This window comes from Anguilla rostrata, chromosome 13 (genome assembly GCF_018555375.3).
Source record: "Anguilla rostrata isolate EN2019 chromosome 13, ASM1855537v3, whole genome shotgun sequence".
NCBI lineage: Eukaryota > Metazoa > Chordata > Actinopteri > Anguilliformes > Anguillidae > Anguilla > Anguilla rostrata.
This window is the reverse complement of record NC_057945.1, coordinates 13373823-13398760: the sequence shown is the minus strand read 5'-3', so window position 1 is coordinate 13398760 and position 24938 is coordinate 13373823. Positions and strand designations below refer to the sequence as shown.

Genomic DNA, 24938 nt, shown 5'->3' with positions numbered 1-24938 from the left:
AGTGTTGGTTGTTTTCTCTTCAGTGTCACGTGACCGTATGCATTTATTTGAAAAGGCACTGTTCTCATGAAGAATTATATGAAAATGTTTTTTAAAGTGTTGACTAAGACTGAACATTATCCATGTGTGTCCAGATGGACACTGTCACATAAAACTGGTGGTTTTCAGAAGAAAATACTATTTTATTTGTATTTGTTTATTAGTTCAACTGCTCTCCAGGTACAGCTTATATTCGCGTGGAAATTCGAACGAATCTGTCTTCAGTGTCACTGGAAGATATATAGACCTCATTAAATAGCCCGCAAACCTTATTTGCAATGCTACTTTCAATGAATATATAGCATACGCCTCGTGGTTTCACAAACATTCTGTTGCATCCATTTCTTTTTATATATATTATAACTAATAGCCAAATTTAATACAAGCGTATATATAGGCCTATATATTATCCATTTATCGTTCAGTGGAGTATTGGTGCTGTGACAGACTTAACTTTGGAGTCAAAATGTGCGGCTTTAGTTCTCTCCTGTATTCGGAGATATTGTTTCGATACCTCCAGAACAACAGTTAATTTCCTGCTTTCCTCTTCCTTTCTGGTTCCTTGCTGAACAAAGAAATGTCGCTGTGCAGACATTCGGCGTTTTATGGTAGTGGCGTAGTGGAGTTTAGTGGTCAAATTCAAGTGCTGTGTCTGGGCAGCTGTCTGTTTCTTTGTACTTGATTGCAGGCATCTTTGACTTCAAGCTTTTATCTTTAAAAAACCGTCTTTAAACAAACTGTCCCCCCCCCCTCCCCACACACACACAACTAATGCCATGGTCACATACCTTTCCCCCAAAATACACCAGGCCTCCCACTCGCTTGGAACCCCTCCTCTTTTTTTCCAGTCAGAGAGAAATACATAGTATTAATTTTACTAACTCTGAATTCATCTCAATGTCATTAGACTGGATTTGGCGCCCACCTACTACTGCTGTTCTTCACAAAACAATATTTATGTTTTTGTCGTCAGAGCACAGTATGTTTGATATAATTTTCAGACGTGCATTAATTTGACTCTTTGCCACTTATTGCATGGAAATCTTGAAAATAATTAACTTACTTTACTATCTTCAATCTTATTAGTTAATCGATGTTGTTTCTCATATTGGTCTATAAAGTATCTAGTAAACGTTAATCTGACAAATTCATTAAAACTTTACCGAAAAAACTGTACAGAGCGGCCAGGATCATGCGTTCGATTAAAAAATGACTAATGATATCTTTCTGATGAGGTCAGTCTTTCATCGTGCTTTTTCGATTGAAATTAACATTGATCAGATTCCAGTTCTATGGATACAACCTACTATTAAAAAAAACAAAACATCTTGCTACTTTTCATGGACGTACTTCGTTCTTTCTTTTCGTGCCTGGTTTACGGGCACAGTGCACTGTGGCATAGTTGTATATAATATAATTTACATGTATTTAATTTATGCAGGTATGTGGAGTTGCTACAAGTTTTACACTGCTGTTTCTTGTGGCTTATTTACAGTCAGGTGGAATGTTAGGTGTGTTTGCAGATTGTACTTTTAAATATACAGCCTATGCATCTTTGTCAGTTTTCATTATAAAGTAATAATGTGCTGATTTGTGAAATGAAATTTGCATTCGAACAGATACAAAAAAGGGCGTGGCTGTAAATATTATAATGCCAACACGCTCAGGCAAGTGTGTGTGCCTACACAAACAATCCATATTTTATTTTCTTAAGTGCCCGTAAAATCTTTGTATTCTGCTCTGTATTTTTATTTTCCAAGGGGGTATCTGCGGATTAAGACACGTGATTTGACTGTTTTAACCTCACTTCCAGATGTATTGTAACATGTTGTTTAAAAATAAATCTAGAAACATCCCAATACTAATATGTTTCTTTCCACACACTGTCTGTATCAAATGGGGTTTATCGTAAAAAAAAAAAGAAATAAATAAATACATTTTAAACTGCCATTACAGTTCCAAACCATTCCATGTAGGTCTCCATGTGAGTTTTATTTTTATTAGTTTTTTCCCTCATTGAATTGACGGAAATATTTGAAAAATCTGCTTAATCTCTTAATGTGGAATGATAACAACAAAAAATAAGTTTTACAACACCAAATTATCATATAGATTCGCTGTATCGTTCATATTTTTGAGGTACAACTGCAAAAGTGATAATAGGCCTGTATCTTAATTGATACTTACTGCATTGGGCCTACATTTCATGACAGATATCGTCTCGTAGGTAATGGATTCAAATTTAAATCTGTCTTTGGAAGGAACAATTTCCATTTTTAGTTTCTTTTAGGATGTTTGGTACGCAAACAAAACGAACCTTTCCCGGTTCAACACCTCAAATTGTCTGTATTTTATTTGTTTGCATCCACATAGATTATTTTGGATGTGACTTGAATGTATTGCATCGAAGCTTGGTGTTTCTTGGATATATCAGAGACTAACCTCGTCGGGATTATGTTCAGGTGCTGCACAGGACGACATTTATGACTCTTTCTTATACTCGTATACTGTGTCCGTGGACTTGTGCAAAGAAACCGAGTATTTTCAAGCGCATAACGTTCAACTACGTGAACATTGTTTCTGAAAGGGGTTTGTTGAAAGTGAATAAAGTGTGAAAGCAAATAATATTGCTTCTATTAGTCTTATATTTTTTATATTATATTGATAGTAGTCTCCTAGTACAACAACAACAACAAATGGTCATAATAATAATAATAATAATAATAATAATAATAATAATAATAATAATAATAGTCTTACCTGTTAAAACGTATTAACTGCATTGTAATATTACGTGTATATTACACTCTTATTCTACTATTTCATTCAAACTATGCCTCTAGAGACTGCTAAGGGGAGTGCCATAAGTAAGCGGTCAGAAATCTGTTATTGATTTTCATAATGCTCTTGCGGTGTTCTGAACCAATCGTTTGAACCTCCTGGATCCTACCTAAGTGAACCACTCCTACGCATCTAAGTGCTTCAAATTGATATATGACAATATCTACTTTCGATCACGTGTCTAGGGGCGACTTAGACGGATAGCGCGTCATCTCGCCTTCCCAAATTTCTCCTTCTGCTGTTCGAAACCAAAACATCTATCAATAGTGTCGGGAACGGGAGAACGATGTTTAACTCGGTGAATCTGGGCAACTTCTGCTCACAGACGCGCAAAGACAGGACTTCAGAGTTTGCGGACAGAGCAGGCTGTGCCTCGAACCTCTACCTCCCAAGCTGCACTTATTACGTCCCCGAATTTTCAGCAGTCTCTTCGTTCCTTCCACAGGCCTCGTCTCGGCAAATCACCTATCCTTATTCCACAAATCTGTCTCAAGTGCAGCCGGTCCGGGAGGTTTCCTACGGCTTGGACCCGTCCAGTAAATGGCACCACAGAAACAATTACGCGTCCTGCTACTCAGGAGAGGACCTTGTGCATAGAGACTGCCTTCCGCCATCCACCATGACAGAAATGCTCATGAAAAACGACAGTGTCTACAGCCATCATCACCACCACCATCACCCCAGCTCCAACCATGCGTCTACGGGCTTTTACTCGGGCGTGGGGAAAAACAATGTCCTTCCACAAGGATTCGATCGCTTTTTCGAGAGCGCACATAGCGGCGCAGATGGCCAGCTAGAGACCTGTTTACAAAAGAGCGACTCGGGCAAGTTAGAATCCGAGTCCCAGCAACCGAGCGCGCTCCCCGGCACAGCAGACCCGGAAAAGGACCCAGAAGATGAGGAAGAAAACATCAATTCGGGCTCGTGTGCCTCTTCCTCGGGCGCTAAGGACGACAACACCAGCAAGAACAGCCACTCGAGTAGGTACCGAAGCTGTAAATGAAAAAGAAGGTTAAGGGACTAGCCCGGTGTTTTGTCGGTCAGATTTTATGTGGAGTTTTATAAGCATTCAAAGGATTTTATTATAACCTACAAAGCTCTTTCTTCCAACGGGAAGAATTTTTACGATGGGAAAGCGCTTTGAAAAAATGGGATGTTATACACAGACTGAGCTATCTCAGAGTCTGTGAAATTTTAAGAGCACGCTATTGTGACAAATGCTAACTTTGATCATGAACTTGCGTTGGGCATTTTAAAGGATTTTTTCTCTGTGCTACCGAAGTTAAAAGCCAATTGGGCAGAACACAGCTTTTGGCATCGTGCGAAATATCTTTTTAGCAGCCTGCATGCAACTAGTTAAGACATTACATTCTAGGTATGCGCCGCTTGCAGTCCTAACAGTGTAAAGCACGAAAATTCCACTGGTGTGTGGAAAATAATATGTATTGGCAATTGTCTACTCTTTCGTTCTTTCCCACTCCTTCGCTTTCAAAATTGGCATGCTCAGAAACGATTCAATGTGTTTGTTCAGTTATTAACTTAATATGACTGAGAAATGCATTTTTCTGAGCTGTGCAGTATCAAACGACCTAATCCGTCTATTACTCCTCGCCATTCAAGATGGCAGAATACTATGTTCTAAATTAGTATTGCTAATTAGTGTTAAATTAGGATTACTAACAGTTGACCATTAATAATCTCACTGGCAATACTGAGTGTTAAGTCTGTGTTAAGTTTATTTTCCCTCTTGATTGGAAAGTTGTCTCTTCGATTTGTCGAAATGCAGATACACAAAGGCCAAGTGACACTTGGCCATCTGTCCAACCATGTTTTGGTCGAGGTTATTTCTGTTCACCTATGTATTCATTTCATACTAAGATTACTCCGCTATTGTCTGTTAAACGAGCTTTTTGTTAATTGGTATAGGCAATAACGAATAATGTGAACACAGGTAGATTGTAATTTTATATGTCGACACAATTGTAGCCGACCGCATTAACACTTGAATCGTAACAAGAACGCATATATAATCAATAGCTTCGAGAGTGTAATGATAAAATATAGATTTTGGCCATTTCAGTCTAGTCTTGAGGAGCATAGTGTACATTAAGCCGAATAGCCTACAGTATGGCAGCGAGTTGCCCATTTTGTCTCTTTGTTTTTAAAGCGTGTAGCAGACAGAGTTAAACAGACTGATGCATAATTCTACTTGGGGAACACAGAGGTGCTCTGACGATCGATGAGCAAGAAAATCAGTTAAAATAGGCGGTGTAAAACTCAGTTTTAGCTCAAGTTTTATTTCAACCTATCTTCTAATGGCGAGGGAGCCATAACCGATCCTTACGAATTACGGATGCGGCGAAATAGAATTATGGGATTGCAGCGCAGACAAAGGCCGAAGGAGAAACACCAGCCACATACAATTGTTATTGAAATCAACACTGCAATCCGACTGTTCATATTCATACTTGCGCCTTAGTATTGAATAGGCTTCACAGATTTTGCGTTAGGTTTCACGGTGAACTCTGGTCCTAAACCGCCTTTGACCTTGCTTTTCCTGTTTAATTTCTTCAAGGTATCCCGCGCACAAGGAAGAAGAGATGTCCATACTCCAAGTTTCAGATCCGGGAGCTTGAGCGGGAATTCTTCTTTAATGTGTATATCAACAAAGAAAAACGGATGCAGCTTTCCAGAATGCTTAACCTGACCGACCGACAGGTCAAAATCTGGTTCCAGAACCGGAGAATGAAAGAAAAAAAATTAAGCCGAGATCGTTTGCAGTATTTCTCCGGCAACCCCTTATTGTGAACACGAAGCACTTAGATATGCTGCAAAATAATCATCAGTATTGAAATTGATATCAGAAGAGACTTCAGCAAAAAAGTGTTAGGTCCTGTTATGGAACGATCGGTCCGATCATCGATTTTTCAGTTAATTTTTGTGATCATATCAATTGTGCCCACTATCAAAACCAGCAAAGGATGACAGACTTTGAATATACCTTTTGAATATTATACGAAAGGTTAATATGGATGCATTTTACAGTCTAGATAGGTTTTTTTCAATTATTCGATTTGTTTGTGAATATGTGAAATATACAGTTAGCCTTGCTATGTGCGATTCTAATAATGTTACCGACCTCTGTAATGTTTATTGTTCCGTTTTGTCGCGCGTTTTGCAATCATTGTTTGTTAATACTGAAATGTTCCCTTATCACAGTTCTCAGGCACTATATTTTATGATCGTTTTTCCAGTTCTGTTGTGTTATTTTCTTATTTTCTGCATGACATAAATATGAATTTAACTGAAGATTGTCCAGTGGGTTCAGTCGTTTTCTGCAGCAAGAACCGTGACGTGTGCAGTCTGCATCAAAATTATCCTCGAGGAGACTATGCAATATTGCATTTTAACTGTATATATAGATTTTAATTCTTCTTTCCCAGATGTTATTTATTGCACACACTATAAGGACTAAACCCTCTAGAGCGTTAAGGTTTATCCTTTAACTTATTTGTTTTATGCTTGCTTTTGAAAAAGGAGATGACATATAAGTACGTAGATTGAAATGGAAAAATAGAGCAAACAGAAAACCTTTGACCTTTAAACTAAATACAAATTATTATTATTATTATTATTATTATTATTATTATTATTATAGCCTAATAATAATCGTCCTCGAAAGTCATAATTAGAAGGATGAGCAATTTTCTGTTAATAGGTCGGAAAATATGGAGAAAAAACATCGTTCATACTCCAGCAATGTATACTCCGTAAAATGTTCAGTGTTAAATCAGCTCTTACAGAGTAGGTCATATAATTCCTATTGGACTCAAATGCACTCTGCTAGAGTTGAATTAACTCCGGACATTTTACTGTGTGTTGGCGGGTGTGTGTTTTAAGTTTAAGTCCACATAAGCCCTTGTGAATTGTTTGTTTATCTCCTTATTTCACCCACAGAAAGTGAACAGTAGTTTGGGGAGGGTGAAGGGGCATAGTAAGGCCAGAATTCTCCCGTGACCACACGAACTTGTTGGTGTAATAAATTTAACGTACATATTGCAATATTGTGGCAGTCTTAGTTGATACAGTTCTTTTGAAAACATAGAATCGTACAAAACCAACAAACCGAACTTTTGGATTCCAGCCTGTCCAGCTGAGATTTCATTGGCAAATAGATTAGGAAAATGTGACAGTTCAAATACAAAAAACATACATTCTTTTTCTCTCTCTCTCTCTCTCTCTCTCTCTCTCTCTCTCTCTCTCTCTCTCTCTCTCTCTCACACACACACACACACACACACCCATTCACATACACACACACAAGGTGGTGTGAAACCGCCATTAAATGACCTATCTACCATAAATCAATGACTACATTTATAATTGTTGACTGTTGATTTACTTATTAGTGCTTGTACCTAAATGTTAACCAATCTAATTGTACTACATTTATCATTGCATATTAATGGATAGCTGATATGCCTTTTCTTTCAGTTTTAAAATTGAAACAGCCCTCTTCATTTCTACCAGCAGTCTAAAAATAATTAGGAGAGGTGTATTGGTGAATTGGTTTCTGGGCTGGTGTGACGTGTAAGGGAAAACACATTTTTTGAGGCACAGTGTGCGCACCCGGGCGACATTACAGGTGTATTGGAGGCGGTGAGTGTTCATCAGATGTTTCCTAATGCATTTTTATACTTAATAAAACAGCATTTATAACATCGGGAAGAAAAAAACGCGATAGCCCCGTTTAGTGCTTGCTAAACGAGTTAGCCACTGGTCATCTGACAACTCGTCCAGTCTAGACACAGTCATAAAGACAGGGGCACTAAATAGTTATTTTTTCCTCTTAATTGCACCGTCTGTTCGGCGGAGTGGCGGTCGCTTCCGTGGTGTGCAGCAAACAAGTAAATCTGGCTGTGCTTACAAACTAAATAATCCGGTTCTCCCGGAGACAGAGACACGTGGTTCTCCCGGTCCACCGCTGTTTTTTACAGAGGCCTTGTCTGTATGAATGGCCACCGCAACACAGAACATGGACGTCGAGTTCAAAGCGCCCACGTGAACACGGATTCATTGGCACTGCCCATAAAACTCAAGTTTATCGACCACGTGGGGCTTCACTGTGAGCCTATGGCCTAAAGAGTTGCACAGTTAAATTGAAGGCAGCGGGTGCATCATAATGTTATATAATTCACTCTTGTAATCTAAAAAGCTCTAATTTTTAAACTGGCTATTCCGAATGAAAAATAAGTATGTGTGTGTGTGTGCGCGCACGCATGTGTGTATGTATACATGTATGTTTGCATGCATGCATTGTATTTATTTATGTATTTATTTGTGTATGCATAGGTGGAGTTGGTGTGTGTGTGTGTGTGTGTGTGTGTGCGTGCGTGCGTGCGTGTACTTTGAACTCTCATAAAGCCATGGTAACCGCATTTAACCCCTGTAGTAAAGCGGGATCAATGTGAAGCTTTTCCCCCGGAAAAGTGACGAGCCAACCTAAAGCACAGTACCTACGGAGATTAATAATCGTGAAATTAAAAAAAGGTTCAGAGATTCCAGTTCCAACTCTTAAAAAACACACACGTATACGCTTGTGTGGACTTATGTCGTTTTAATCTTACTCAAGAGTCTGAGCAAATACAGAATACGTTGTCATTACTTATTTCTATTTTAAATGGTTTTTCATTTGATTCCTTTCATCAGATGAGTTCTGTAGTTCACACTTACTTGTATTCAACAGATATTACCAGTATTCAGCTGAGCAAGGAAAGTTGCAAGTGATCATATCTACTGTGTTTAGTTTTTTTTTTATTGTATCCGTGGGTGAACGTTTTATATTTCACGAAGAAGACGTTTTGTTAATATTAATATTGATGTTCATATTAATGTTCATTTTAATATTGTCCAAGGTGACATGGCTGCGCATTCCATCTTCTGGAGGTTATTCGAGGAGTAACAGCTGCTGGCTGCACCACGTTATTGGAGAACATCATGCATACTTTAATACTTGTCGTAGATTTAAACATTTTTAAGCATATGTGCTGTTATTCTTCTTTGCTCTTAATATAATTTGCAGCTACTGTCGTTGTAGTAATATGGGTTTCCCACAAGCAAGTTCATTTTTGTTCCAAAGTGTAGGCAAGCTCAAATCATCTTACCGTGTAGACACAGAAACTCTCACAAATATCTTTCACTGTTAATTCATCCCGGTGAGCATTTTTCGATTTTATCTGCATTGGTTTGCTTGTGGACCTAGCATTGTGTAAGTAAATCTATTATTCTTTGTATTCTTATTTGATCTGCACACTGACAAATTCTTAATTTTCCAGAAATTAATTCAGTTTTTCATTAGTTCTTTATTTCTTATCTGGAGAATAACCGAAGGCAGGCATCGTGTACAAAGCAAACAAGACTGCAGATCATAAAATGAATTTAAAACCTAGCGAAACATTTATGAACCTCATGCTGTCCCCGAATTGGCGTGTTTTGTGTGTTGGATTATTTTATTATTCAGTAAAGGTATTGTTATTGCTTTCAAAGTTGATGTCAGAGTTAAATGCTCGTTTGCTGATTCACGAATTTAGAAAAATAAAAATTCCCCAAACTTGTTTGAATATATAGCTACTGTCGAAAACTAACTATTTTGCCACGCATTGGCGTACCTGATTGCACACATTAGCATGAATTATCTAAACAGGCATGTGCAGAATACAAATAAAAAAGGATCAGCCGCGATTTTTATTTTAAAGCCCCTTACTTAAACAATACACCGAAGATAAAGCAGAGGAGCACGAAAACTAAAACCTTCCATTCACTTCTGTCGTTTCGCTTAATGTGCAATTGGATATTGGTCGTCTGCCTTTTACTCAAGCCCTGCAGCTCATGATAGATAGACGAAGGGGGTGCAGACTGTGTGGGTGGGAGTACACAGCCAAAGATCAAGGCCAATGGGCTTTGCATGTCACACCCGCCGGAGACCTTGGCCCTGGGCTGAAGATTCACGTGATGCGTCCTCTGGCAACGTTGCTAAGCTTAGTTTTGTCTCCACCCCCGCCTCATCAGAATCCCCGCCACGGAATGGCCGCAGTGATGCTTGGAGTTGCCTTTTAGTGTCTAATGGCACGCAAGCAACGTTAACCCGAAACACGTTATTGACGTAATCGATATATTTTGGAAACTGGACCAGGGGCTAGCTTTGAGAGCGGCACAATTGCGCGAATGATAATTCTGGCCACCTGCTGTTGGACTTGAAAAGAGATCCCGCATTTCCAAGTTTGTTGTGCTATTTCTGGAAGTTCTTGTTTTTTTGTATCGGGATAGCGATTCCTCTAGACAGTGGAGACGAGGCAAAGAGGACTCCGATCAAGCTTAATGGATAAGGAGCTACCGAAACTACAACTGCAGACTGAATTCCGGGTAATTGAAGGCCAAGTTGTGGCAGAACGGAACAACTTTTCTGGATTTTGTATCGTAACCTACTTTTCCTTCCGGAATGATTAATGTTGTAAAATATTTACAATGCGTTATGTATTGTGCACGCTACCGCAGTAAGCGGTAGGAGCTGGAATAATATGTGTTATTGACTTGTTTCCATTAATCGATGACGCCGGCTAAAATACCCAGGTGCAACGCTGCAAGTCGGGAAGAGGAAGATTAGTCAAAAAGTTTTGAATTCGCTCATTTTCAATTCGAAAGCGTTAATTGCAGATGTAGCCGATGAAAAAAGCCTTTAACGTATAATGTATTGTGCTCTGAACCTGTGGCCTGCGCTGTACAAATTTAATTAAAAGCTATTTACAAGTTTATTATTATTTTTACAATAAGATGTATTGTACTCAAATAAATCACGTGTGTCTAATACAAAGAATGCAATTCTAATTCGGTTAGGCCTAATACGCATTTTGAACTCTGTACGTTATGCTGTGAAATGTGCTGTAGGCTACTATGAAATTTATGAAAGAACGTTTATACAATATTCGTATAAGGGATGCATTATAAATTACGACATGCATTTTGTTCAATTCCACGACTAGTCAGTTGCTGGTTCACGAACCCATGTTCTAAATTTCATTCATTCCAGAGACAAAGTTTATTTCTGCCATAACACTGTTTGGTTTCTGTACACTACAATGTATTTGAAGATGCACTGTTTTACAGTCTCCTGTCTTCATTTTTATTCAAAATGTATTTCATTATATTGAGTTATAGCTGTGCTATCATGGATTATTGTAGCATGTTGTTCCCTGATGTCATCACATACAAACTCATATATTATATGAGTAAAAACGACAGCAGTTCTAGCCATCTTAAGGCCTACTACTGGCAACAGATATGCAGGCTTCTTTTCCATTATCATAAACTCCACAGTTTTTGCATTTTGTTTTTCATTTTTTTCAAGCCCCGTCTCGTAAAGTTTCACGTTCTCTTTTGTGTTTTTATCAATATGTTGAGGTCGGGTGGAATTTTAATTGACCCCGAAAAAAGATATTTTCTTGAAGCTCTTCCCACTAAAATGACAGATATCATGATATTCGCACAAACAGTAAACACAACCTCAGAACACGGTATATGTGTTTTAATTCATCGATGCGTTCGGTGCCAAAATACAGTGACAGAATCGTTTATTGTTTTTTCTTTTCACTGCCATACCTCAGTTCAAGTATGAGTGTAATATAATTTTAAGACTCGAGAGGAAATAATAAAATATTTTGATGACATATTGTTCTATTATTTTCTATTTGAGACATGATGTCTACAGCGAAGCATGTTTCATATTTTATTTATATTAATTTAAACATGTATCTGTCGCCTTACTTTCGTAATTTATTTATATATATATAATTTATATATTATATATTATATATATATATGTATGTATACATATATATACATATATATATATGTGTGTGTGTGTGTGTGTGTGTGTGTGTGTGTGTGTTTTCAATATATATCGGTTCGCAAAGGAGAAGGTTAAGAAAAAGAATTGGGTTCAAGGTTGAATATGTATCCTGGTTATGGAGTCCTGTTCGTCATAAAAGCCAAGCACAAACGTGATTTTTATGTAGATTTCTGTGCACGTGCTCCTTGTAGTAGCAGTAGGTGAATACAGCTATTAGCAGCATGAATACCTGTTTTGTATGCAATAAAAGGAACCCTGCAGAAAACAAATTATGTGATGGATTTTTCTGCAGTTTCACTCTCGGCATTCCCGCTCCATCCATCTTTATTTTTTCTTTCTGCGTTTGTGCGTGCATGTGCGCGTGCGCGCATTGGGACTCGTGCGTTCACAAGAGTTGCCAAGTACTTCTTATATCTACGCTATTCTTAATTCTTTATCACACAGCCGTTATTGCTCATTCTGGAAAAGAAAACATTTTAAAGATAAAATCTTGCATTGTGACATCTGTACTTGGTATCCAAATATATCAGGTTTTCTCATTTTAATTTATTTTTCAGAGGTGTCCCTCCCTGTTTCTCTCTTTCTCTCTCTGTCCCTATTTCTCTTTCTTTTACACACACACACATACGCAGGCGGCATTGTGGTAAACTTCAGAGACGTAATCTATAACATTGCTACATAAAATTCATGAAAGTAGGCTAATGAAAATATAACACTGCCTAACCTTAAATGATTAATAATGGAAGGATGAAACCAGTTACACAATGTTACGTAGCCTACGTAGTTCGTCTTAAGCGTAGCCTATACGTAGCAGCTTATAGTACTCAGGTTTCAAGTAGACAATGTAAAACCTGTACAGAATGTTATTCGTTTTCTCTGTGCAGTCTGTGTCGGATACCGTTGGTAGGCTCAGTGGTCCACCAATGATTCTCTCTCTCTCTCTCTCTTTCTCTCTCTCTCACACACACACACACACACACACTTTCACGTATAATACATATGGGGTTTTCATAATAGATGTCGTAAGTACTTAAAACTTTTACTTACCTGCTATAATTTTGAACAGTACACTTAAATAAAAGATTTTGGACCTGCAAACTCACATTTTCCGAGTCAACTCTTACTGACCGTAATCCGTAGTTTAGGTTTCACCTAGTCTTACTTCTTATTTAATAAAAATAAAGACTGAGTTATGTACCCCGCTCTCCTTGTTCCAAATCCATATATATCATTAAATGTAACCTAGACTTTGCTTCATCATCATCATCATCATCATCATCATCATCAACGACAACAACAACAACAACCTTTATTTCACAAGGAAGTTACATTGAGATTAAATCATATTTTACAAATGCTTACACTAACAATATAAATGGAAATTCTATGTCACTACAGTTTAATTTAAATATTGTTGTGCTTCTTCTGTATAATAACTCATTTAAAAACAAAGACGTCTATTTATAAAACACTACCGATACTCTCTCTCTCTATCTCTATGTATATATGTGTGTGTGTGTATTATATATATATGTGTGTATATGTGTGTGTGTGTGCGCGTGTACATATATATATATATACATTCTTGTCTCAGGGTTGGTGTGAAAAAATGATCGCACAAAGAACAGACTGCATAGATAACAATAAAAAATACAGCACCCTAATTAAAGTGCCCTATTTATGGAGGCGTAATCACGTTCTGCATTCTTGTTTAATAATTTAAGTGGTCTGTGATAGACATCTGAACTAGCCAATCAAAGGGGCAAGTGAGAAGAACTCCAGTTGATCTGACGTAGTGATGTTTTGGGGTCATTATCAGTGACCTCTCTGTTGGCGCATTTAAAGTGGGCCAACATTTCCATGGTCACTGACACTTTTAAGACCAAGTGTCACCAGCTAAGCAGCATGGAGAGAGGGCGAGTATGATCAGAGTACATACTGTTCCTTGAATAAATTCATTGAAAACTTGAGTTTACTTCTTTGTGTGTGTGTGTGTGCCAAATGGCCCCTTTAGCAAGATTTTTCCTGACAATGTCCTCATAATTTACTGTAAATCTATGCTTAATTGCCAATGATTTTGATAAAATATAAATATAATCCAGACCCAAATCAATACTCTCATGTAAATAGCATGAATTAGTTTGCTTATACCATTTACTCTTCCACAAGTTTTGTTTGAACTGGACCAGAACTTTAATTTGAAAAGATTTTTTTTTTGTCTTCAATAATGGAAATGTAATCTGTTTTGATTAATCTGTGTTTGTAACCACTGGCGAATTCATGTTGTCATCTCGTAGTCAGTTAATTCTAAAAACTTTAAACGAAGAAAACAAAGAAACAAACAAAATTCAGTTTAGCAAGAACAAAAAAGAAAAAAAAAAAAAACAGAACCACGTTGCATTCAAAAATCCTGAAAATGTATCAAATGAAAAATAAATTTAGGGGCGTGCACATTGTGTCAGATCCCCTATGCAATTTATTTTCCGGTTGTGTGGTGTAAGTGCGGTTTACAACTCTCAAAAAACACGTCCAAGGTTATATTTTTTAATTTATGTATTTTATATGTGTGTGCGTGTGTTTGTGTGTGTCTGTGTCTGAGTGTTTGTGTGTATCTGTTTTAAGTAGTTAAATTCCATTTCCCCTGAAAAAACAATAAAGAATATGAGTAGGAATCTAAACTCCTTACTGGTGTCATGGTTTTGGTCAGTCCATCAAAGCAACAACGGCTGTATGTATCGAAATAATGTTGAGGAAGTAACATTCATTTTTAAATCCTTTATCCAATCCACTGCATTTAGATTTTCATTGTAAAACATTACATTGGGTCCCAGCAAAATTAGCTACAAATCTTCAAATTGTCAAAAAGAACAGTTATAGATGGTCTAATTTTTGTAATCTAATTTTTAAGAAACAAAACTAACGAAGACACGTACAGAACAAAAAACGGATAACAGTTTATGCCAGCACAATAACACCAAATGAATGACAATTAAGGTTTAATATCCAGAATATGTGTATAAAATATCGGTCAAATGGAAATTGTCATATCAACGCGTTTTGATGGTTTAAATTAAATTATTATTTCATATTTAAATTGAAACTTTGAATTGTGTTACTCTCACACAAATAAAATGTTGTGTGTGTGTGTGTGTGTGTGTGTGTGGTGAGAAAGCGAGAGAGAGAGAGAGGCGGCAAAGGATCATACCCCAATGTGCTTCACTCAAATAATCCATGTGCTTTCGTTTTTGTTCGAACTTAAACGTGTTATTGTGTTTTATTGTAATGCTCACGTGTTTCAGCCCACAGCGATGATACCGCGACTAACTTGTCACCTTGGATCCAGATTTTGAACTCAGTTAAGTGCAAATCAGTTCAAGCAAACATATTTCTCCCACGGCACAGGCTAAGACTGCCTTCTTTAACTCCTTCTTGTGCCGGCAAAGACGCACTGCTTTAAATGCATGAATGTTCGGCAATGCCACGTTGGTTGAGTTAGCCTTTTTTCATAACATTCACAGTGTATTTGCCAGTCTACTTGCGCAGTTTAACTACTCGTTGTTAAACTCCAAAAGGGATAAAAAGTACTCACTTTGTATTGACGCAACGCTGAACACACTGCTACGTGTGACGCAAGGGCTAGGATTCAATATAATTACAGTAATAATTAGACTGTACTAAGACACTAAGAATTACTGCAATAATGTAGACTGTACTAAGGCGTATATTGTAACTGTTGCAACCTCAATTGCATTAGTTACTGCTGTTACTGCTACAAACCCCATAACCATTATCTCCTCAAGTAGTGGTCTAATGATAATAGTAATAATAGCAACAACAACATTATTATTATTATTATTATTATTCACAATAATCGGATTATTATTCATTTTAAAGGCTGGTGTAACTAGTGTTTACACAGATATGGTTTACACAGACAGGTTTTCGTCGTCATATATACATTTTCTTTTTAAAACTACCCTGTACTATATAAGTATACGTACCATGTTAAGCGTCCCATAAGAAATATGAAGAAAAGTGCGGTTCGACTGTCCACTTTTAGAATTTAGGTTAAAGGAAATAATTAGTTGTAAAAATTGAAACCTGTTGGTGGTGGATATTTTGTATTTAAATTGTTGTTCAAGTTCCTCTGTTTTGTGTCGTGGAATTGATGTTGTTTTTTCTTGTTGTCTGTTTTAATTTACGTTCCTCTGGCTGCTAGACCCATGTTAACGGCCTGCTTGTTCGGGTGGTGTCGAGTGGCTTTCTTTGTCTTGGTTGAGTGTATTTACATATTTCCACTGGCTAGATGGCGCCCTTGCTCCACGCGAAGTATCACCGACTCTCCAACTTGACCCCGGTGACGTCAGCTCAGTCTGGAACACCAAGGCCACTTTCAAAACCCCATTGGTCTGATAATCACGTGACATTGTGTCGTGAATCCATAATTATATTGCTGATTTTTTTTTTAAACCCGCGCCCCTCCCCAAAAATATGTCAGCTTCCTACTACGGTATTCCTGTTGGAAAAACCTGGACTGCTGAATCAAAACAATAAAAATACCAGTAAAATGACATGTCCCCGCAATGTGGCTGCGGGCTCCTTCCTCATGGATCCGTTGGTGGGAGGATCCTCGGCGTACAGAGGTGAAGGATATTCCCCCGGCCCTGGAATGTATATGCAAACGGGTCCAGAGTATGACTGTTCGGTGATGAGAAATTATGGAATTTTGCCTTCACATCTATCCAAAAGGGACGAACCGTCGTCTCCCAGCACAGGTTTGCCTCGCGGCGCCAGCCATCAACAATCTTACCTGTCGCAGCTGGACACTTGGGCAGAGAACCCAAAAAGTGCTTGTAGGATCGACCAGCCTGTTGCCCGACCCCTGTCCGCCTGCTCTTTTTCAGTGGACAATGTCAAAGAGGAGACAATTTGTTGCCTCTACCCGGCTGATACAAACAGTGGTAAGGACACTACCGAGCCTCTTGCAGCCTACAACCGAATAGCTAACCGCGACCAGACCGACCGAGCCCCTACATCTGCGCCAAACTACTTCACTGTGCACCCGGAGTATCCGGGTGACAGGGCGCGAGAAAGAAATGGGTTTGGGCCAGGTTTTGCCTCCTTGACCAGTATGACTCCTCCTGGTGAGACACCCCTTCAGGAATCACTCACGGACATCAGCAAACCTGATCAAGACCCGGTTGCTGAAGAAATCAAGAACGAGGATCACAGCACAGCTAAGACACGGCCGGAGAAGAAGGATATTATCTCCAAAGTGGACATTAGTGCAGGCAGTTCGGACAGCGAACTGCTGAAAGGTAAACAAAACCACACACAACCCACACACACACACATCCGCGCGCGCGCACACACACACACACACACACACATACACGCACGCACGCACACTCACACACACACAAAAGCTATGAGCGTACATTTTTACATAGGTAAAGTGGCTGTGAAATAGAATTACAAGTAAGTCGTGTTTTTGTTTTGTTTGTTGTATTACAGTTATGCAACTAAGGGATAAATTCCTATCTAAGGTAAAGTGAAAATTGAGATGAAAGGCTTCATTCAGTTAGTTTCTCAAAAATTAAACTGCGACCCAAGTAATTACAATCACGACCGAGGGGCAGCAGGTACACCTTTTTAACGAAACCCTGAGTAAGGCTGCATAAAAGGACACTTCCATGAATTTATTATTGGCTATAATTGGAAGTATCGAATTATCTTGAACGGTGTCGCGGAAAGGACCAAAGTCTTCAAATTCTCATTCAGTTAAAATTCTTTTGGTTATGCAACCCCACGTTGATGCCGCAATAATGCGCCTGTTTCCAACCCTAAACTATTATTTCCGCCCTTCATTACTTAGTTTAAAATAAAATGTAAAAAAACCGTTAACAATACATAAAGCTAGTCTGTTTTTTATTTATCTTGAGCATTCAGTCTTTTCTGTTTATTTATATGATTGAATATTCAAAATGCAGGTATTATGGAATTATTGGATCCATCATATCAGTCTGTTACTTGTGCTGAAACATTTAAAATTGTGTTTCAAATATTTCTGTTCATATTCTGGAAATTACTCTCTTATCTGAGCTGTACCTTTTGGCTTTTATTATTATTATTATTATTAGTATTATTATTATTAGTAGTAGTATTATTATTATCCTACGGCTAGAATGGTGATACTGATAAAGTTAGTAGTGATAGCAATAGTAGCTAATGGAATTTAGTTATTATTATTATTAGTAGTAGTAGTAGTAATAGTAGTAGTAGGTGTAGTAGTAGTAGTAGTATTAATTTATGATAAACCTAATAGGTGCCCCCAAATGCAAAAACAAATTGTTAAGATTTTAAATGACATATCTGTCACACAAACTGGCATATATCATCACCAATACTAACATGAACGAGAGGAGAAACAGTTTGAAACCTGAATGTGGTATGATCATGAAGATATGGAGACGTGTCTGTGACTGACATGTGAGGCAAAACACGAAATTGGATCTTTCTGTTCTAGCCCCTTGTTTTTTGTGCTTTACAGATAAATACATGTTTCAGACAAATACATGTGCATGTACAGAAACGTGAGAAATCGTAGGTACATTAAGCATACAATATGGAGACTAGTTATTTAAACTCATCTCCCTACCGTCAGTTATTTGAGCCATAATCCAATATTATGTAAATAAAATATGATGTTTATATTGTTGTATTAAAAATTAAAATGTATTATTCTCACAACAGCAATTATGAAAACATATCGGGTATATATTCAATATTTTGGCAGCATAGCCTAACAGAAGAGTGCTTGAGACAAAGCCAGACAGTGTGTACAATGGGTACAGTGGCGATGACTTCTATGGTATCTATACCTTCTGTTACCGGATGTATCGTCTTATACATTTATTGATATAATGTGAATCATGATAGAATTATAGTAGCAGCCGTCAAATGAGGACGAGAACGCACCACACCTAATATTATATTTTTATATTTGTTTGTGTTTTTTTGTTTGTTTGTTTTTTTTTTTGTATTAGTCTAGCAAACCCAAACACAAATTGTTTAATTAAGAGGTCTATTCTTTAATGAAGTATATGACACACACACACACACACACACACACACATACAGAAAGATGAATTAATCGCGCTGGCACGCGCACACACTGCACACTACACAGGCGCGTGCAGATCAGAGAAGAGGGAGTGTAGAAACAGGAATACCAGCTTTAAGATCTCCGCAATGAAAATAATTTTCTGGTGCGTCGCGGAAACGGTACAGCGCGTTTTATGGTTTGACCCTGCTGCGCCGTGTAATCTAGAAGGAAGCCAATAACATTTGAATGGAAGCCTCTCTTGGGCTCTTTTATGATTTGCGCCATGCTCAACATATCCCTTTAACGAGGACTACTTCCATATTAATAGAAACTTTATGTGCTGCTCATATTCATTGCATGGGTGTGTATGTGATGAGTCGTCCAAATACGATGTGGGGAATACTGCGGCAAACAATAACTAACGAGTCAACAAGCAATAACCAGCAGTCCTTTATTTGATTTCAACTGGTAGGTAGCTCGGTTTAATTTCAGTTAATTGACAGGCCCCACCTCACTTACAGTGCCAAGCTGGTGGAAATAAGAAGTTGAATTCATACCATAGGCCATTTTGCACATTAATTACACAATGCTTTGTTACTTCGTTCTCCCTTAACAAATCCCTAGTGTCACGAAATTATCTTAGATTCACAGCAACCAAAAATGAACCTCAAAGCAAAAACAACAAGGAAGCAAAGAAGCTATTTAAACCAATTCACTGACGTCATTTGTAAGTAACCAGTATTAATCAAATGCGGTAGATCCATCCAACAACAATGTACCTCTTTCTTTGAATGTACTGTAGTGTGCTGCACCATTTCACTAAATAAACCACATTGCTCGTTAGCTCAGAATACTTACGCTTATCAATATTCACGCATTCTTTTTATTGGTTATTTACAGAGCCCTCGAACGTGGATAAAGCAACAGGAAGTTGGCTAACGGCAAAAAGTGGACGAAAGAAGAGATGCCCATACACAAAGCATCAGACTCTCGAACTGGAAAAAGAGTTCTTGTTTAATATGTATTTAACTCGCGAGCGCCGCCTGGAGATCAGCAAGAGCATCAACCTCTCGGATAGACAGGTTAAGATCTGGTTTCAAAACCGGAGGATGAAGTTGAAGAAACTCAATAGAGAGAGCCGCGTGCAAGAGCTCACTTCGGGCTATGAGTACACCTGAAACACCTAAGCCTCTCTCCGTCTCTCACACACGTGCACACGCGCGCACGCACACATGTAGCCTACTGATTTACATGTACATATAAGCGCATGCACAGAGCACACTTACACGAACTCATTCCAACGCACGTATAAACAAATGTATGCACAAATAGGCTACATTCATACAGCGCACACTTTCGTTCAGGCTCACACACTAAGAATCATTATTACAACGTAACACGCACGTTCGCACAATCTAGCCCAAGCATACACCCACAAAAGCCCAAGATGAAGCCAACAACCTTGAGCAATAAGAGGCTATGCAACTGCTCTTCCGTCGGCATTTGCAAGAAAATCCTCTTTTTGTCCGAATCTATCTTGAAACAATGGCCACAAATGGCGCATACTTCCTAAATAAAATATTATGTGATTCATATTGTTTGTTCTCCTCGTTGGCAAAGTGATATTTGTTTCAAGTGGTTACCACTGAGCTGATGGTTAAGGAAAAAAGAAAACATGTCCTGGCGTTATTTTATCTGTTCTAGAGTATCATTTGATGCATATATATATAGGCTATAAATATTGTATGTAACTGTTTATTTTATGTGTAAAACTTGCTGTACTGTGGGAATATATGGCGTGCATGTAGTGTACTTCTTATATTGCAGATATATTGGACATTTACACAATGAGGCCCGTTAGAAAAAAATAAAGCGGGTTTTTGAAAGTTGTTTCCCCCCTCTCTTCTTCCCCTGCGTGCCCTTTATGGCTTTCTTAGAGGAAAGAGCGAAGGGATGAGGGGTCGCGGCAGTTTTAATGTAAGTGGAAGACCATAACCGTTGATTTAAATATTAGCCAGGTGACCACAATAAGTCAAGGTCATAAAACAGTAATGTCAGGACGGTCCTAGCACGGCACTGGAGGTGGATTTTATGATCTGCAAATATAATGTGCTGCAGTGGTAAATGTGCATTTAAAGGTGAGGAGGAGGAGGGCTAATCCACACGGCTGCGGCTGCAATGTGCCGGATTCACGACTCTTCTCGGTCATTCTTCCCGGAAAAAAAAGCAGCGGCATTCTGTTTAGGATAGCGGAACACTAGCCAGCCACGGATTAATATTGAGTGGATTTATATCAAACCGCGAATCAAGGCAAGAAAAAACGGAACGTGGATACCGGCGCCCAAGGTAAGACTAAACGTTGGTAATACTTCTCTTATTGCTGGGGCTATTCGCAAGTTTGGCTATGTTGCTGGTACCATGGCACAGACAATCCGGCAAATTAAAAAAAGAACACACAAAAATGATTGGTTTTGGTGGTGTTCTCCATGGTTGTATAGATATGTGTCAAGTGTGGGTGTGAAAATCTGTCACAAGAATTTAATGTAATAAAATAATTATGGTTCCCTTACAAGAAAACTTTTTGCAAGTGCTGTTCTTTACTAGTTGTGTGCTGACAGTCTGTATTCTGTTGAAATCGATAGGGTTGTTTTTCAAGTTGGTAAGTGGAAGGATCTTTGATTTGCCTCTCGGTTGTGTTTTTTTTTAAAAAAAATTTTAACGATGAACTTAATATTTGTTGAAAGCGATAGCTGCATGAAGAGTTAGAATGGTTAAATTCAGTTTGCATTTTACGTTAGTTACTGGTCCTGGCTATGTCACCGGTCGGCGACAATTGGAAACGCATGCTATTGCGCTGACACTGGTTGTAAGACATGAATGTCCTCGTAATTTAGAGTGTATTATTTTATTCAGTCTTATACGACTGTCGATTTCGTGACATCTTGTTCCTCTTTGTTCGGTATGCTTGTCGCTGGTTTCAGTCCTCAGCGGATTGCCCTCCTCGCGCAGCTGATGCGTGATTTAGGTAGTTTCATGTTGTTGGGATTGGCTTCTTGGCTCAGCAACAAGAAACTGCCCTGATTACGTCAGTTCGTCTTCATCAAGGGCGTCTATTTCCGTTAGATAGCAAGCTCTGTCCCGAAGTCCTCGCAAATGGCATTGTAAATGAACCAAACAGCTTTACTCCCTGCAATTTCTTTCTGTCTTTTTGCATTCGTTTATATGATGGTCACAAAGTCTTTCAGCTTCCGAGAGGAATAATGGGTTGTAAACATCACGGGGTAAACTTCAGTCGTTTTCTATTGCTGCACATGCAGGGGTTTAGGCCAGACTCCAAGCCCATTGACCGGTAGTGTTTTAGGTGGTGGTGCTACAGCGTTCCAGATGCCAGACCAGGTGCGGCCCTACAAAACATCCGACTGTCGGGAAGTAAAGAAATTGTCGCTGGTGTTGTCTTGTTGCTTGTTATTTGCTCTGTTCGTGAAGTATGAAAGCACTATCATTCCCTCGCATATCCATGTGCGCCTTGGTATATTGCATATATTCTGGCGATGTGCTATGAAAGGAAAGAGCGCAGTATTGCTATAATTTCACTGCTCTGGATATTGAGTATCTATGAATGCCCCCCCCCCCTCTCTCTCTCTCTCTCTGTTTGTTTGTCTGTCTGTATCTGTGTCTCTCTCTCATTCTGTATTAGTGTTCATGGCTGAGTAAATACATTTACCAGCTACGTTTACTATTACGGTCCTACAATTACGACTACAACCACCACCACTATTACTACTGCTTAAAGTATCCTACGACGTCTACAACTGCGAAAAACATCCGACCTTCGCACGCAGTTCAACGGGAAGCATCCACCCGTAGCCTGCCACATCCAACCGCTGGCTCCCCCTCCAGCGACCTAACAGCCTTTTATTTAATATGATAGATATTTCCATTTTTGGGCATTCCTTTTTTCTAGTCTGCTGTTTGTTTTACTATTACACATCATCTACCGCATACCATGTTTTGCGCTTTGTGGGGGTGAGGACTAGAAAAATACAATAACAAATTAATTTCCAGTTGAGCGAATACAAATGGATAATAAACTTCACCAAATTCGGGAAATGATCGAGAAAATGTCTTATTCCTCATGTCTATGTTGGTTGCCAAAATAAAACAACCCACAAATTGCTATACATTTGTTTGTGTAATTGTTCCATGACTGTAATACTGTACAGAACTCTATTTAACTGCCGGAAATTAAATCATCACACACTTAGGGTGTACCGCTAGTGTAACCAAAGTTGCAATCGTCGAGTGTGGGATTTTGTGGCTACTCCTATCCATTCGTTATCATATGTTTATTGTGATTTCGGTGGGTCGAATATGCTTTTTTGGTGTGGTGGTTTGGTTTTGTAATTGGAAACATGAATGTTGTAGGCACGGACAGAGGTTTTGTGGGCGATTTGTGCCCAGTCGGAATGCTTTTGCTTTTATTCTAGAAATGTATCTCTGTCTGTCTTTCTTGCATATACCTCTATAACTTATTTTAAGTGCACATGCAATTATTATTATTATTATTATTATTATTATTATTATTATTATTATTACTGTTGTTTTGTTATGAGTGATAAACGTTTGAAGAAACTAAACAGCAGAATAGCAATCAGACGCTGTCAGTATTTCATTTAGCATTTGAGGACACTGGAAATAATTTACAAGCCAGGTTTATATGTATATTTACACACACGTACACACACACACACACACACACACACACACAACACACACGCACGTGGATGTGTGCACACGCATTTGTATGTATGAGTGTAGATTGTGGGAATTGTACCTTTTCAGTAGTAGTACTGTAAAACAGATTTTATTTCATTGTGACAGACCAAATTGCTCTTAGAAAACCATCCAAAGTCATTCTCAGTCCGTGTAAGTGAGAACGGATTTATTCTCGAATGCATCACCCTCAAACTATTAACCAAAGGCAGTAAGCATGAGTCAATGAATAATGTAGTGCGTGTACCAAACTATTAACCAAAGGCAGTAAGCATAAGCCAACGAATACTGTACTGCGTGTACCAAAACCATAATTAGATCATGTGTTTTATATAACAAATCCACACAATCGTGCATCTTTACATTACATTATATTACAGGCATTTGGCAGACGCTCTTATCCAGAGCGACGTACAACAAAGAATGCATCTATGCATTCGTACTTAATTATTCTGTAATTAATTTACCTTTCTTTAAAATGCATTTTGGTGTGACAGGTAGCCTACATGCCATCCTGAAAGTTCTGTGTTGGCGGGGAATATGTCTATAATTAAGCATATATAAATTTAGCAATGGCGTTGCATTGTGAAATCTATCTATTCTGCGCCTTCTGTTGGCTCTATTTGCTATTGACTTTTTATTGCTATTGTAGCTGTAGCAGCACCATCATAAAAGACTGGACCTATTAATATTTGTAATAGTAATGTTAGTTGCAGTTTAATAAGTTAATAGTCTGTTGTTGTTATTATAGAATCCTGTGTCTAACCTTACTGGATCGCCTTTACTCACCGTTACAGAATCTGCGGTTTAAAATGCAGATTAATGTAATGTAAACACCTTGTCTTGATCCGTCAACATAACGGTCATTGAACATTGTCTCCAAAAATCTGTGGCGCTATTATTATTATTATTATTATTATTATTATTATTGTTATTATTATTATTGCCCCTTTCTATTCAGAGAAACACGTATATGATTAATAATACTAATTTTGTTGGCTTATCATATATGAGCGTTATTATGACGATGGAAATAATCGTGTTCATCGTGATCAGGCGCGCTATCGTTTACCTACACAGGCACATAGGCTACTTAAGTACACACGCTGGGATGTGCGTTAAATAGACATCTTATTATCTGTCGTTATCTGCCATTATTTATAAAGGGGTACGTGTTGTAGGAGCACAAATTAGCAATCCTGAAACTAGTTGTTTACTAGGCCCTTGACGGTAGCTACAGTAGCTAAAGTGAGGAAATGTATTCTAAAATACTAT

General features: G+C 38.3%; 2 protein-coding genes across 3 annotated transcripts in view; both read left to right on the top strand.

Annotated features, from left to right (window-relative positions):
• LOC135237808 (homeobox protein Hox-C11a-like) overlaps positions 1 to 6189 on the top strand; it is a 65591-nt gene extending 59402 nt beyond the window's left edge. Inside the window, exons 1-2 of one of the 2 annotated variants that reach the window (XM_064305289.1) lie at positions 2990 to 3860; positions 5456 to 6189. In XM_064305289.1, the coding sequence (XP_064161359.1) occupies positions 3167 to 3860; positions 5456 to 5688 (927 nt within the window). In that variant the 5' untranslated portion in view covers positions 2990 to 3166 and the 3' untranslated portion in view covers positions 5689 to 6189. Of the gene's footprint in view, positions 1 to 2989; positions 3861 to 5455 lie in introns of those variants that run through there. The other variant, XR_010324929.1, reaches the window with a different exon arrangement.
• A 10070-nt stretch (positions 6190 to 16259) lies between these two features.
• LOC135237807 (homeobox protein Hox-C10-like) lies at positions 16260 to 20776 on the top strand. Its single transcript, XM_064305288.1, has 2 exons — positions 16260 to 17103; positions 19791 to 20776. Exons 1-2 carry the CDS (start codon positions 16353 to 16355, stop codon positions 20066 to 20068), a joined length of 1029 nt encoding a protein of 342 aa, XP_064161358.1. The 5' UTR covers positions 16260 to 16352; the 3' UTR covers positions 20069 to 20776.
• The last annotated feature ends 4162 nt before the right edge of the window (positions 20777 to 24938 follow it).

What these genes read in the sequence shown, in the direction of transcription:
- LOC135237807 (XM_064305288.1), top strand. Translation starts at nt 16,353, where the DNA reads ATGACATGTCCCCGCAATGTGGCTGCGGGCTCCTTCCTCATGGATCCG. An exon ending in GGACAGCGAACTGCTGAAAG is followed by an intron (nt 17,104 to 19,790) that starts GTAAACAAAACC and finishes GGTTATTTACAG; the next exon opens with AGCCCTCGAACGTGGATAAA.